At 33.7% G+C, this 16718-nt stretch overlaps 1 protein-coding gene across 8 annotated transcripts in view; it reads right to left on the reverse strand.

Moving 5' to 3' along the window:
• CLIP4 (CAP-Gly domain containing linker protein family member 4) overlaps positions 1-16718 on the reverse strand; it is a 136479-nt gene that overhangs the window by 57398 nt on the left and 62363 nt on the right. For all 8 annotated transcript variants that reach the window (XM_074209788.1, XM_074209783.1, XM_074209782.1 and 5 more), the window contains 4 exons: positions 13639-13757; positions 9678-9914; positions 8658-8793; positions 3422-3565 (listed from right to left, as the gene is read on the reverse strand). In XM_074209788.1, the coding sequence (XP_074065889.1) occupies positions 3422-3565; positions 8658-8793; positions 9678-9914; positions 13639-13757 (636 nt within the window). The remainder of the gene's footprint in view (positions 1-3421; positions 3566-8657; positions 8794-9677; positions 9915-13638; positions 13758-16718) is intronic.

A 16718-nucleotide genomic window follows, 5' to 3' on the forward strand; every position in this document is an offset into this window, starting at 1 on the left:
TGTAATTAGCAGCATATTCTTATTGAAATATATCTTTAACTTAAAAGGCCCTGGGTTCTTTCCCATTGCTCCTCCACATCTAGACATTTAACTTGATTATCCAATTCAAATAGTTTAGCTGTTTATATTCAGAGATGCTGAGGGGCAGCTAGGTAGCGCAGTAGATAGAGCACCGGCCCTGGAATCAGGAGTACCTGAGTTCAAATCTGACCTCAGACACTTAATAAATGCCTAGCTGTGTGGCCTTGGGCAAGTCACTTAATTCCAGGGCTGGTGCTCTATCCACTGCACCACCTAGCCACCCCAAATAAATAAAATTTTTAAAAATATAGAGATGCTGAGATGGAGAAGATGAACTCAGTAAACAATTTCTGTGATTTCAAATTTCCCAGCAAAATGTCTTAAAACTATTAAGAAATTTCTGGGTCAACAGTTTTTAAAGTTTATCTATTTTATCCATCTGATCAAAATTCTAACTGTGAGCTATTTAAATTTAACAAATACACAATTATAATGTCAACATTGCCCTGGCCATCTTGCTATTCATCATCACTCTTGTGTCTTCTCATACCAGGCATATTTTCCCTCTCTAAGACTCATTCAAATCCCACATTCTAAAGGAAGTCTTTTCCAGAGCCCTACACATGTACACATACATGCAACATACACACATGCACAATGTCTTCATTCTAAGTTTACCTTCCATTTCAAATAATTATTTCTTATATGAACATTTTTTGCCAGTTGTATCTGTTCCCCATTAAAGCTCTTTGACAACAGAGACCAGAATTTTGCTTTTCTTTGTTCCCCCAGTGCTTAGCAAAGTACCTAAACCACAGCTAAGGCCTAAGAATGACTATTGACTGACTTTTGATCTCAATGAGGTTTTTGCCAGACAAGTTCCTGGGCCTCTCCCTTCACCACCAGCTGGTGTGTGCTCAATGAATGGAAACTCATTTTAATATTAGCCTAAGTGAATTCTAATTAGGAAGGTAAATCTGCTGGAGAAAAACCTAAACACCATAAAATGAATTTAGAAATCACTGCAAACAACTATAGGATTGATTGTTATTTTGGGTACCCTCCAACACTGCTCCAATGTAATAATGGTTAATTGAAAATTGATTATGCTTTTAATCATTTATTCATTTTCACAAATTTCTAATATGATAAAACTTTTTACAACAATGTAAAAATATGAAGAATCTGAAGGATTTCCTAGAGAGGGAGAATACTGATTTGACCAAGAGTCAAATATTAACCAATGACTGACACAGAAAGAATAGAAAGGAAAGCCTTCTTTAAGTTTTTAATTGCTATCCAGAGTAACAAAAATAAAAACTCCTTCCTATCAAAGCAGTCCAGTAGGCAACATATACATCTTATGCTTCCAGAACTGGGCTTTTGATGACCTGAACACGCACAAAGAAGACACTTTGTCCATTTCAGCTCTCCAGAAATTCAGTCTCATTGGATAAATACCCTTCCAGATATTAAAGCCAAGAGCGAATGAATGAAGGGCTCTGCAATTGCCCAGGTCTGAGCAGTACCTCCATCAAGGCACCTAAATCTAAGAAGATATAAACAGATAACATTTGTACAAGTGCTCAGTGCGGTACCAGTGAACAGGAGGTACTGGGGAAATACTTATCCCCCTCCCCACTCTTCCCATTTCTGCCACAGTATCCATGTGACCTTTTAATTTCACCTTTCTATGCCTCAGTTGCCTCATCTGTAAAATCAAGAGGTTGCAGCAGGTGACCTGTAAGACCCCTTCTAGCTGTTAATCTAACATTCCAGGATCCCCTGATCAGTTTCTTCTGAGCAGCCTCTTCTTTCTCTCCTGCTGGGAAGAAGTCAGGAACCCTATAAAGGAGTCACTAGACAACACTGAACTATCCATCCAAATACATACCTAAGATTTCATATGTTCAATCTGCACAAAATGTTGACAGCAGGTCTTCTGAGCATCCCTAAGAATCCCCTACATTTTTTATGAGCAACCTGCCAAACTTGTATTTATGCCATGTTCTAGCCAGGCATCAACAACAATCCTCTCTGAAGGAAGCATCAGTCAAGATACCCTGGGAATATCCTGCAGTATACAGAGCAGCCCCTTGACCACCATTTTACACACATAGACTGTCACTTGGACAACAGAGTCCTTCCCACAGTGTTTTCCCCAGGTTTCATCAAATGAGAACATTGCCCAGAAAAGAGGATCACCCTCATCCAGTATCACTTCATCCATAATCCATCCTTTATTCTCTTTAATAGGTCTCAGCTTGTTCAGCAAATTCTGACTAAAATCAGAGTTCCTAACCTCCCCCTTTCCAGGAATCTCTCCGAAGGGCTCATGGAAAGTCCCATCACTTCAGGCAGCCCCCCAGACAGCACCTGTGCTGTCCTTCACTGTCATTCCCAGAAGCAATGTGGGAAGTGCTTCCAAATTTTTCTCCATGACAGGAAGACCATAATAAGCAAAGCAAGATCAACTATAAAAGTAACTTATATGGTTCATATAATAAATGCAAAGAAGGAAGACATACATTAACATGGATTAACATGGACCATGATGGCTTCCCAAAAATAGATGGGACTTGAATCAAGCCTTGACTAATAGGTAGGATTATGAAAAAGGGTCAAGCCCTAAAGTACTTAGTACAGGACCTGACCCACAGAGGTGCTTAATAAGAGTTTATTGATTGATTGATTAAATGCTAAGGGGGAAATAGTATGGACAAAGGTTCAATGGGAAAAATAAACTTGAATATTGCATTGTGAGGGAGCAATAAGGAAAACAGAACTAGACTGATGTTTCTATGCAAGGAAGCAGCTGAAGATGAGGCTTAATACAGTTAAGAAAGGGGAAGACTTCATTAGTGGGGGAATGGCAAGGTGGAAGCTGTATTAAGGAAGAATGGATATGTAGAAAAGATTCTAATTCACAGAGGTTCTTAACCTCAAGGGTATCACAAACCCCTTTGGCAGTCTGGTGAAATCCAAAGATTTCTTTACAGAAACAAGAGGGGAAAAAAAAATTAAGGTAAAAATATACAGGAAATACAGGAAGAATCTTTGTTTCTATCATTAGAAACAGAAATCTTGAAGCAACAATGAACTTCAAACATATCTAATGTCAAATTTTTACCAACATCAGGTTTCAGAGTAAACTACTTATCCCAAATTCCAAACCCTAGTCCTTATGGAAATTTTTTTTTTTTAGGATGGGGTTAAGTGGCTTGCCCAAGGCAAGCTAGGTAATTATTAAGTGTCTAAGACCAGATTTGAACCCAGGTACTCCTGACTCCAAGGCCAGTGCTTTATACACTATGCCACCTAGCCGCCCCTGGAAAATCTTTTTTACAAAAAAGAAATGTTAATGTTTAAGAAGGTAATAGAATTTCTAGTTTTTACCTACCAGTGTTTACTTTTGAAGTTACATGAGTGACATCAACTTTCTGGGAACGGATGGGTGGTATAGTACGTGTAGTAGAAGGCGTTCTTCCTACAGTCTTTTTTCTATCTGTAGCTTTGCTTATCTTTGAAAGAGGTGCAAAAATGCCTAAAGAAAAATACAAGTTTTTAATCATTACTAAACATCAAATTTAGAATTTCAATAAAAAAGGCCAAATTTAACTATTTTAGTATTATTATCAATGAACATTTATTTAGCACTTATTTAGTACCCAGGCTGTGAATGATGCAAGAAAAGTTTAAGAAGCAGTTCCTGAACTCAAGAAGCTTACAAAATAGGGAGGAAAAGCTAACCTTATGACACAATTTTAGATCAAAGCAGTATACAGTCTGGCAAACAGTAGTAGGATTCAAAACAGGAATTTGGGAAAAGAAAAGATCTATCAGTAGGATCAAGCAATTTCAATAAATTGTTTCAAAGAAATTGTTAACTTAATGATAGCACCAAAAGCCCTCTGTTCCAGCAGAGGAATCTTTAGACTTTGAAAACACAGAGAGAGAGAGAGAGAGAGAGAGAATATACAACAAATAACCCACTCTCAAGATAAAAAAAATTACCAACTCATTCTCCAGATTCCAAAATTCTGAACTTCTTTCCTGGCTGGCCTTCCAGTGTGCACTGAATCATTCTTATTTTTTGCCCTATTCTGGAGTATAGCCTCCTTTGTAGCTATTATCAATTATGACATTTTTCACACACAACAGGGTTTGTCCTTGTGCATATTCTATATGAAACATATAGAAACACTATTTCATACATAGTAAACATACTAATTTATTGAACTGAATTAGACTATGGTACTACCAGTTAGTCAATCAACCTGAAATAAAGGTTGACCTACAGTTTGCTGGTATAAGCAGATTTCCATTTAGTTAGCATCAACTATAATAAACATAAGTAGTAGTATTCTTATGTTCTAGAGCAGAGTTGAGAAATACCTTGTACCTGTTTTCTACCAATGGCAACTAAAATCACAAGTGAGAGTGTGGCAGGCTGAAATTGATTTGGGGGGAATTTTTTTTACCTTTAGAAGATCATATGCCATGATGTACAATAGGTGCTGTGAGGTTTATTACAAAAAAAATGTAAGACACTGATCTTCACTTTCAAGGAATTTTTCATCTAATGGATCAACAACATAAGCAATTATGAAAGGAATATAAACCCACTAAAGCAACATATAAAGAATGCCTAAATTAATGAAACTACAGAATGAAGGGGTCAAAGTAACATTATGGTTTTCACATAAATTTAACTTAACAGTTTAAGATTTCTGGATTTTCTTAAGACTAAAGAGATTGTTACTACTTTTTTTTTTTCTTTTTAGGTTTTTGCAAGGCAAATGGGGTTAAGTGGCTTGCCCAAGGCCACACAGCTAGGTAATTATTAAGTGTCTGAGACCGGATTTGAACCCAGGTACTCCTGACTCCAAGGCCGGTGCTTTATCCACTATGCCACCTAGCCGCCCCAATTGTTACTACTTTTGCAACACTGCAAATACAATATAGAGATAAGATTCAAGCAAATAAGCACAATTTGTTAAAGTAAACTATATTTTCCTCAATTTTAGATGAATGACCTCCAAGACATTTTTTGAACATCTCCCCATCTACAACCCAACTCTACCCCCAGCCCCACCCTTCCCTGATGGACCCCCTTTATGTGATGTATCCTCCATTACAAAGGAAGTTTCTTTCTCCTCAGAGCTTAGTAAAATACCTATTAGTAAAGATTCAAAATAATTAAAGTATAACAAACTTTAAAAAGTGTAGTGAACTAAAAAAATATCCAGGCAGTCCAGAAAGGTTTTAAAATTGCTCAATCATTGTGAATTTCCTAATAGAAAATTTAAATAATTAATTAAATTTGGAATTATTAAAAGGTAGCATAAATAATGAAGTGATGATCAATATTAGACTTATCTGCATCAAATACTATAGCACCTAAATTTTTACAAGAAAAGCTAAATGAATTACCAGTAAAATAGATAGCTGCACTGTAATAGTGGGGGGACTTTAATGTTCCCCTCTCAGAACTAAAGAAATTTAAACAAAAATGAGAAAGAAGTTAAGGAAGTAAAAAGAATTTTAGACTAATTAGATATAATAACTATCTGGAGAGAACTGAATGGAAAAAATAATGAAAATCATCTTTTTCTCAGCAGTACATGATACCTTACAAAGACTAATCATACATTATGGCACAAAAATTTTATATCTAAAAGAGAAGCAGAAATATTAAATGCTTCCTTTGCAGACACAATGCAATAAAAATTACACTTAAAAGGGGACCACAGAAACACAGGAAAAAACATGCTGGAGATTAAACAATCTTTTTTTGTTTTGTTTTGTTTTTGCAAGGCAATGGGCTTAAGTGACTTGCCCAAGGTCACACAGTTAGATCATTATCTAGTGTCTGAGGCAGGATTTGAACTCAAGTACTCCTAAGTCCTGGGCTGATGCTCTAGCCACTGCACCACCTAGCTGCCCCTAAACAAGCTAATCTTAAAGAATGTATGGGTTGGGGGGGGGGCAGCTACATGGCACAGTGGATAGAGCACTGGCCCTGGAGTCAGGATGATCTGAGTTCAAATCCTGCCTCAGGCACTTAAAAATTACCTAGCTGTGTGACCTTACTTAACTCCACTGCCTTGTTAAAAAAAAAAAGAAAGAAAGAAAAGAATGTATGGGTTAAAGAACAAATAATAGAAACAATTAGTAATTTCATTAAAGAAAATGACTTTGGTGAAACAACATCTCAAAACTTATAGAATATAACAAAGACAGTATTTATTGAAGAAAAATTTATATCCAATTGGATATGCAATTAAAAAAACTAGAAAAATAAATTTTAAACCTCCACTAGGCACTAAATTGGAAATCCTAAACATAGAAGATGAAATTAATAAAATTGAATGTAAGAAAGTCATTGTCTTAAGTTTCTAGGCTGAGAATTCATTATTTGGTAAAAACTATTAGGAAAGGGCAGCTAGGTGGCGCAGTGGATAGAGCATCAGCCCTGGAGTCAGGAGTACCTGAGTTCAAATCCTGTTTCAGACACATAATAATTACCTAGCTGTGTGGCCTTGGGCAAGCCACTTAACCCCACTGCCTTGCAAAAAAAAAAAACTATTAGGAAAGCTAGAAAGTAGTCTGGCAGAAATTGGGCAAAGACCAATATCATGATCATTATATGTTCAAAGTAAGATCAGAATGGATACATATCCTTGGTAATACAAGAAAACCTTATGAACAAGGAACATATTACCTTATCAGACAATATCCATAAGTTATAAGGATAAGGTGAACAATTTATGAATAAGTGAGAGAGAGTGAGCATAGTGAAGTATAAAATGGCTAATTTTCATTACATTAAATTAAAAAGGTCTTGTACAAATATAACAAATGTAGCCAATGTAAGAAGTAAAGCAGAAAACTGGGGAAAAAATTTTATAGACAACTCTGCAGATAAAGGTCACATATCAAATATATAAAGAACTTCATGCAATCTATAAGGTGAATCATTCCACAAATGACAAATGGTCAAAGGACAAGAACAAGTAGTTTTCTGATGAAGAAATCAAAAAATCTATAGTCAGATGAAAAAATGCTCTAAATCATAATTATAGAAATTCACATTAAAACAACCTTGAGATATCATTTTACACCATCAGATTAGTTAAAATGATAGAAGCAGGAAAATGACAAATATTAGAGATAAGGAAATATGGGATCTAAATTCATTGTTGATGTCCATTAGTGGAGGAATGGCAAGGTGGAAGTTGTATTAAGGAAGATTATTCTGGCAGTAATTTGCAAGATATGTAGAAAAGATTCTAGTGCAGAGGTTCATAACCTCAAGGGCATCACAAACCCCTTTGGCAATCTGGTAAATTCTAAAGATCTCTTTCCAGAAAGGAGGGGAAAAAATTAAGTTAAAAATACAGGAAGTATCTTTGTTTCTGTTATAAGAAACATAAATTTTGAGGCAACAATGAACTTCAAACATATCTGATGTCAAACTCTTACCAACATTAGGTTTCAGAGTAAGCTGATCTAACCATCCTGTAGAGAGGTTTAGAATTATATCTAAAGAGTTATTAAGTTATCTATATCCCTTGACCCAACAATAACACTATTAGGTCTCCTTTCCAAGATGATTAGGGAAAAAGGAAAGGAGCTTATGTGTTCTAAAATTATTTATATGTGATGTAAAAAGCTTTAAACTGTGGGGATGCCCACAAATTGTGGTTTATATGTTCATGATGGAATATTACTCTGCTATAAGAAATGATGACCTAAGTGTTAGAGGAACTCCATAAAATAATGAAGAGAGAAATGAGTAAAACCAAGAGAACATTTTATAATGCAATGAAAATATTTTTAGAAGTATTATTTTAAGAACAACTTTGAGCAATCAAGTCATTCTGATTATTATTAATATCCAAATTAACCACAAAGATTCTGTGAAGATACTGTTTGAATCCAAAAAAAAAAAAATCCAGAATACAGATTTGTTTCTAATGTTAAACATCTCAAAATTGAGTGGGGGAAAGAGGGGGAAAAAAGAAAGACATGGTAACAGTTATATATTTAAAAGAAATAGCAGGTTGTACATAATGGATCTGCACATTCAGGTGCAATCTTCTGTTTTTTTCTATCCCACTTTGTTATGGAAATGCTTGTTTTATTTTTTTAAGCTCAGAATAAAATTATTTTTTAAAAAAATTTAAAAAGAGGAAGAGAAAGAAGAATACAAAAGAAACAGAGGGTAGAGTCAGAATAAAATAAAAGGTTGGAAAGAATCTATATTTCTTTTGACAATATGGATTTTCATGAACTACTGCTAATCCCAACTGTTACAGGAGTAAGTGACATGTCAGATGATTTTTCCTAGGAAATAATAACATTAAGATGTCGAATTTATAGTCAATTCCAAAGACACTACATGGTGCAAGAACTATTCCCCCAACTAAAAGGAAAATACAGCATTATTTTATAAGGAAGGATTCTGTGCCTATTGAAGTGAGAAACATTTAGTATGTATAACATAGAAAATCATCAATACAGGTAATAGAAAACTAACTGTAAGTATAATATATTAACAATCTAATTTGGGGTCTCTAAATGGTCTTTAGTTGTAGTTAATTCTTCCCAATTAGGTGAAAGCAATATCTTACCATATTTGGGAGGACATTTAAAATACTGGACTTTCCCAACACTTCCATTATTCTTTCCTTCTGGTTCACTCAATTCAATGCCAGCCCACTGCCCACTGGCAAATTCAGTTGTGCCACAAAATCTTAATATTCCAACCTACAGATATAAAACTTGATTAATTTTTGATAATTATAATGAATTCAGAAAAATGCTTAAACTAACTACTTTCCTTTAGGTGTAAAAATAAAATTCCATTCTGAAACCTTGTAAGTCTACCTAAGAGAAGTAAACAGTAACCTGGATTAAAACTGTTAAGTTTATAATTTCTAAAAAATTTGATAACACTTTCACAACCCAGAAAAAAAATATGAAGCTTTGGAAATAGCCTTTATCCTACCTCAATGACAAGTTTTAAGTGAGATTTTTTTTTAATGTCCTATTCTAAAGAGAAGCTCACTGGAAGGAATTTTAGCAAAGAAAAGGGGCTTCCATTTTAAACCTCATAGCAAAAAGACCGTCCAATATCAAAAACAAAGAATAAACTCCCTTTCCCTAAGAAAATTAGAAAATGGAAAGAGCACAGGGAAAAAAAGGAGTTTTCAAGGAAAATCAAACACAATATTTTATGTTGGGGAAAAGATATCCTCTGTACATCATCCTTTAATATTCATGATTTTCCCAACTGTGGGGTTCCTAAAATTCCCCCATGAAAAACTTGGTACTTAAAATTCTTGATGGAAGAGTAGGAAAAATATCATTTTTTTTTAAATGGGTTAGGGAAAATTTCCCCAAGTCCTCCTCTATTTACATCAACCATAATCCAAACTCCTTCCAAATGGCTAGATTATTTTCGTTAATTTTTTAAACAAAGTTTATGGGTTTAAAATCCCTTCATTACAGTGCTTATTCCCAACCAAGTTTCACATTTTCTACTAGTTAGGTTTTTTTTTTAATAGGCATTTTAATCTCAAAGCACTCTACTACTATACTATTCATGATACAGAGGTCTGAAGTTACTTTGATGATTTGGATCATGTTACCTTCTGCCCTGCAATGATTACACGGTCTCCCAATTTCAGACCCAAGGATGTAAGCATGTTTTTGCCAGTTGTAAGATCATAATTTGGAAGCATGGACTTTGAGATGTCACATAACAAAGGGACAGCATCCAGAAGCATTTGCTTGATCTGTTTAGCACTGGCAGCTGCATCTGCCATCTCTAAAGGCATATCAACTGGATCTGGAACAACATCAGCAGGGATTTGTCCTTTGTCATTCTACAGAAAATATTGAAAGACAAAATACCACAACTTAAAATCGACTGAAAAATTATCTATTATATGTCTATGATATACAAAGAACTGTGTTGGGTACTGAAAAGGATACAAATATAAATGAAACAGTTCTTATCCTATAGAAATGTGTAATAAAAATAGAAAAAGAAGAAATTAAATATTTTTAAATAGTCATTTCTAAACCTCATAACATTATTCTATCACAAAAAATAACTTTATAAGAAATTAGAAGTTCACCTCTGCATTCTGGGAATAGGACAAAAATAATAAAATAAAAGTTTAGAGTGAGGGCAGTATAGTTACAATGGACAAACTCAAACCATAAAATGTCCCTATGTCCTGGACTGTTGTCCTGGTTTGTTTGGATGGCGGGGGGGGGGGGGGGTTCTAGCAAAAAACTCCCTCCTTTCCTCAGAATTCTTACCCACTCCTTTAACATTTTCCAGTTTTGTGGTAAGTTTTTTTTTAATATTCTAAAATTCACCCCAACTACTTATTGGTCAGAGAATAATCTGTTAGGTAAGCTCAGGTTCCAGATTTCTTCCAAAGGTCTCCAACTCGTTAAAATAGCAGCAGTAGAAGTGACCTATATCAGAGGATTATGGTTAGTGGACAGAGACAGCCTAGAGAGTGGAAGGTCAAAAAGGAAAGAAGAGATTCAACACTATTAGTGAAGATTATGTGATAAGTAATCTTAAAATTAACAGTATAAAAGGCCTACTCTTTAAGGTCCTTACAATGTAGTAAGTTTGAAACTTTTTAAAGTAATTATATAGACAATATGTGATATATATTACAAGAGAGCATGAACCAAAGACAACATATAATATCACACAGAAAAGGAGAACCATAAAAAATTTCTGAGCAAAAATGTAGCATGATCAATACAAAACTCCAGGAAAATTAAAAAAGCAGTAAAAAAATGAATGGATCTAAAGAGGGAGAGAACAGAAGCAGGGAAACAGTGAGCAAATCATTGCACACATAAGGTAATAAGGTTCCAGGAATTAATCTGTTCCTAACAAAGTAAAATCAAACTACATGAATATTTTGTACTAGGAAATTTCATAAAATAATCACGATGGCCACTCAATCCTGGAGTCAAGAATTTAAAATACCATTTAATATTCCTAGAAATCAGAGAAGATAAAAGGAAATTTTAAATATTTCAAACAACCAATCAACATTATTAAGTATGTATTTGGTGCCAGGCACTATTCTAAGTGTAAAGGCTATAAAAAGAGGCAAAAGACAGTCCATGGTATAAGATTTCTTAGGAGGAGAAATCCAAAGTGACAACAGTATATATATATAATTATCATTGATCATAAGATGGAAAAATTCAAAACATTTTAGACCCATGCATTTTTCTAATCAATGGCAGATTAAATAATAATAAGGCTTCATTTTTTCCATAGATGAAGGAAATTACGCCCCATAAAGGTGAAGTGATTTGCCCATGGTCACAATTGCAAAGGGACTGCAGAGCTGAGACTTCTATACTGGTCTCTCAATTCTCACTCCAATATTCTTCCACTTTACCAAAATTCTCAATTTCTCAATCAACTAAATTTCAAATTCTGTGTTGTTGTAAGAAAATAAGAAATGAATGCTATAAACAAGAACTCTATTAATGCTTAAGATACTATAGTTTAAATTCTTCCATAAGACAATTAGTAATTTGTCAAACCACATTCCAAGCACTTCAAAAATCCCTTCTTTCATTGTCATACATAATATTCCCTCCTACTAATGAAGACTCTCCCTGCAATTTTGTAGATAATATTCATAGATTACAAAAAATGTGTATGTGGCCAAAAAATTCATCACCAAATAGTCAACCTTCTTTAAGCAACTAGGCCAGGCTGCATAAAGAGCACTGAGCTTAGACTCAAAGTTCTTCCAAACTGAACTCCACTGGCATATTCTTCAAGGTCCTCCCAGGCCCACCTCTCAATCATGAAAAGACAGTGGCACAGAATGATATTATCACAGCCTCCACAAATGGATCTGAAGTAAGGGAACCTAATCTACCTAATCTCAGATCTACCATTTTCTACCTATGTGACATAAGAAATATACTTGTATGATGCTTTAATGTTTGCAAATATTTCATTTTACTGGCTCTCAATTTTTCCCATCTGTTAAAAAGGAGATTGATTTTATGATACCAAAGGTCCCTACCAATTATAAATCTAATATCCTAATTTTAAAAAGAAAATGACTATACATATTGACCCAAAAGCATCTACTAAATCCCTCAGCATCCAAGAAAATCCAAATGATTTCAAATTTATAGATTTTTCTAAAAAAACAGTCAACTTAAATATCATGGAGCTACAATAATAACTACAAATGACCTAGTAGCTACCACATTGAGAGACCATTGGAATCCTATATTCTGTAGAACAAAACATCTGGGCTTTTAATCAAGAGTAACTTACTCAGAAAAATATAATAAATAATAAAAGTATAATCCCAAATAAAAAAATAACAAATTCAAAGACTTTCAGGTTTTGTGACAAAAACCCCAAAATTTAAGGAAAAAATCAACATATTACATCCAGAGGAAATATGAAGTAAACATTAACTATCAATTTATAGGATTCTCAATAATGTCAAATTGTTTACTTCATATATGTGAAATTAGCATCATTATTTGGGTACTTTATAAGAAAGGGATGGGCAGGGCTAAGTATGATAGAATGATTCTTAAAAAAACTATCTAAGGAATTGATAAAAAAGGAACAATTATACAAATGAGGCAAAAAAGGAAACATTGATACAAAGAAGCTAGTAAGGGAGAGAACCTTAGGTTAGAGAACCTCTTACTCTGTTATAGCAGAAACAATTTATATATAGACATAGATATATATAGAGAGAGATATAGAGAGAGAGATGTATGTATATAGTTATAGCAGAAACATATATAAGTGTATAAAAGTCTTCTTAATTCAGAAAGAAAAAAGAAGGCAAGGAGATAAGGGTAGGGGAAGAGGATAAGGGAGAGACTCTTTAGCAGGTGAATAGGTTAAAGAATAGGATAAGGATAGTGTAAATAGGTGAAAAGGATAATGAGGAAAAATAGAAAGAAAATATACAAATAATTGTAGCTTTGAATGAGACAAATTTACCCCCAAAATGGATGTGGCTGGCAGATTAAAAATGTGAATTCAACAGTATGTCAACTTCAGGAAACATGATAAAAAAATGAGAGATATATACAAATTAAAATAAAGGGCAGAAGGAGACTTTAGTATGTAAAAAAAGCAGAGATGGTAGTAATGATCTCAAGTTAAAGTTAAAATAAAATTAATCAAAAGTAAAAAATAGAGGAAACTATATTATCAGCAAAATTATTCAATAATGTTTTAGACCATTTAAATACCTAGACAGAATAAAATAGCTAAGTATATAGCAGTCAAAAAAGACATACAAACTACATAAACATGAACACAAAACTTTTTATACAAATAAACTCAGATCTAAATAATTAAAGTGATATTTATTGTTCATAAATAGATGAATCTAATATAATTTTTAAATGACAATTTTATCTAATTAATCTATTAATTCAATGCCATCCAAATTAAGTTATTGAAAAATTATCTTTTAGATTACAACTTTATTACAGTCAAAAATCTGACCCATTTAGTTGATGAATTCAGGAGGGCCCAGGGCTCTCCTGTGAGATCAGGATCCTTACCCTAAAGGCAGGATTTGCTCCATGTTCCAGTAAACACTTCACAGCCCCTGTGCACAAGTTAAATGCTGCAATATGCAGAGCTGTTCCAAAAGCAAAGTCACTGCAGGTAGCATCCACATCTGTAATTAAACACCACAAGAGCATTAACTCCTCATTCATCTGTAGATATAAGAAAAATTCAGGATTTTATTTTGAAAAACTCTGTCATCATGATAAAATAAAGTATAACCTTCCTCCCTGAAAGATAGTTTCACCAAAAGGAAAAAAAACTCCCCATTACATCCAACTAGACTCTCAATGGTTAGAACAGGATACAATGAAATTCATCTACACCTGTATGAGCAGAATCTACAATGGACTTTTTGAATATCACCAAATCAAAAAAGGTAAAAAAAAAAAAAAAAAAAAAAAAAAAAAAATATATATATATATATATATATATATATATATATATATATATATATGCAATTTTTCATTGGGAAGACAGACCTAGAAAATAAATCCAGGAGAGATCTATAAGAATAATTGAGCTACCTGAAAGCAATGATTTAAAAACAAAAGAGCTTGGACAACAATTTTCCAGAAATTATCAAAGAAAACTGTCTTCATATATTAGAATCAGAGGACAAAATAGAAATTGAAAGAATCCACCAATCACTACCTGAAAGAGAACTCAAAATAAAACCTAAAAAAATCAGGGTCAAATTCTGGAGCTCAGAGATCAAGAAGATAAAAACTAGAAAAAGACCAAATTATAAATCCCCAATTAAACACCAAATTGGAAATACTGAAAACCAAAAGAGAGATTAGTCAAACTGAAAGTAATAAAACCATTGTACTAAAAAAACTAGAAGATAGTTTTCTGGGGAAAAGAAATCATTGGTTAATGTGATTTTAAAAAGGAAAGAAGAAAACCAAATTACTATTTCAAAAATGAAAGAGATGAATTGACCAACGATGAACAGAAAATTAAAGACAAGTGTTAAGAGTTATTTTGCTCAATTATATGCCAATAAATTTAAGAATCTAAATGAAATGGGTGAATACCTACAAAAGTACAAATTACTCAATTAAAAAAAATAAAATAATTAACTAACCCAATCTTAGAAAAATAAGTTGAACAAGTCATCAATGAACTTCCTAAGAAAAAATTCCCAGGACTGCATGGATTCACAAGTAAATTCTACCAAATGTTTAAAGAAATATATAAGCTATTTGGGAAAAAAGATGAAAAAGGAATCCTATCAGTTTCCTTTTATGACACAAAAATGGTGCTGATACCCATCAAGGAGGAGCCAAACTGAGAAAGAAAATTATAAATCAAACTCCGTAATAAATATGCAAAACTTTTAAATAAAATATAAAACAGTAGCAAAGAGATTACAGCAATATATCACAAGGATCATGTACTATGACCAGGTATAAATTCCAGGAATGCATGAATACAGAAATCATATGATTATCTCAAGAGAATTGTTTGACAAAATACAGCACCCTTTCCTATTAAAAACACTAGAGAGTATAGGAATAAATTTTACCTTAAAATGATAAATAGTACTTAACTATAAGCAAATTAGGGATAAACTAGAAGCCTTTCCAATATAATAATGAAGGGTAAAGCAAGGATACTCATTATAACTCTTATTTAATATTGTACTAGAAATGTTAGCTATAGCAATAAAAGAAAAAATAAAGGAATTATAACAATGAGGAAATAAAATTATCACTTTGCATCTTTGCAGAGATATGTTAAACTTAGAAAATCTTAAAGAATAAATTAAAAAACTGCTTGAAATGATTAATAACTTTAGCAAAGTTGAAGGATACAAAATAAACTCACACAAATCATTAGCATTAGCATACATTACCAACCATGTCCAGTACTAAGAAACAAAAAGAGAAATTCCATTTGAGATAACAGCAAGCAATATAAAATACTTGGGAGTCTACTTGCCAAGAAAAACACAGGAACTATAAAATAAAACACTTTTCTCACAAATGCAAGTCAGATCTAAAAATTGGAAAAATATTTGTTCATGGGTAGGTCCAGCCAATACAATAAAAAATGACAATTCTACCTAAATTAATCTATTTATTCAGTTCCAGACCAATCAAATTATTTAAAAGAGTTCATCTGGAAGAACAAAAGTTCAGTATATCAAGGAAATCAATGGAAAAAAATGCAAAAAAAAAAAAGTGAGCTAGTCATACTACATCTCAAACAGCATTATAAAGCAGTAATTATCTAAAAACGCTGCTCCTGGCTAAGATAGAGAGGTGGATCAGATTTGGTACAAATTACAATATAATAAATAACCATAGTAACCTAGCATTTGATAAACCCAAAGATCCAAGTTGTTTTTTTTTTAACAAAACTCATTATTTAACAAATCCTGCTGGAAAAACTGGTAAAAAAAAAAATCTCTACCTGGTAGAGGGACTAATAGGGAAAAAAAAGAAAAATGTTGAAGAATGTTGGAGAAAATATGGGAAAATTGGGATTCTAGTGACTGTTGGTGGAGCTGTGAACTGATTCAATCATTCTGGAGAATAGTGGTAGAGTGGCTAATAGGGGAAAAAAAGAAAAATGTTGAATGTTGGAGAAAATATGGGAAAATTGGGATTCTAATGTACTGTTGGTGGAGTTGTGAACTGATTCAATCATTCTGGAGAATGGTGCAGAACTATGCCCAAAGAACACTAAAACTGTGCACACTGATCCAGTAATACCACTACTAGGGGGCGAAGCCAAGATGGTGACAAGAAGGGATCAAGTCTTAGGAGCTCTCTGATAAAACTCATCAGCTAAGGACTCTAACTAAACTTTTGAGAGACAGAACCCACAAAGGGACCCAGTGAGGCAGTTCTCCTACTCAAGGTAACCTGGAAAAGAGCAGAAAGGCTCTGCTCCACGGGATCGGAGAGGCAGCCTGCCAAAGGAGTGGCACGCCAGAGGGAGAGAACTTCAGCCTCCCGGAGGCAGCCCCAGGGCACTGGGAGCCCCTGCTCACAGCAGCGGGGGAGTCTCCTGAGCTGCACCGCAAGTAGCACCGGGCATAAAGTGGGGAAATAGCGGGGGA

The sequence above is a fragment of the Macrotis lagotis genome, chromosome 1 (genome assembly GCF_037893015.1).
Source record: "Macrotis lagotis isolate mMagLag1 chromosome 1, bilby.v1.9.chrom.fasta, whole genome shotgun sequence".
NCBI lineage: Eukaryota > Metazoa > Chordata > Mammalia > Peramelemorphia > Peramelidae > Macrotis > Macrotis lagotis.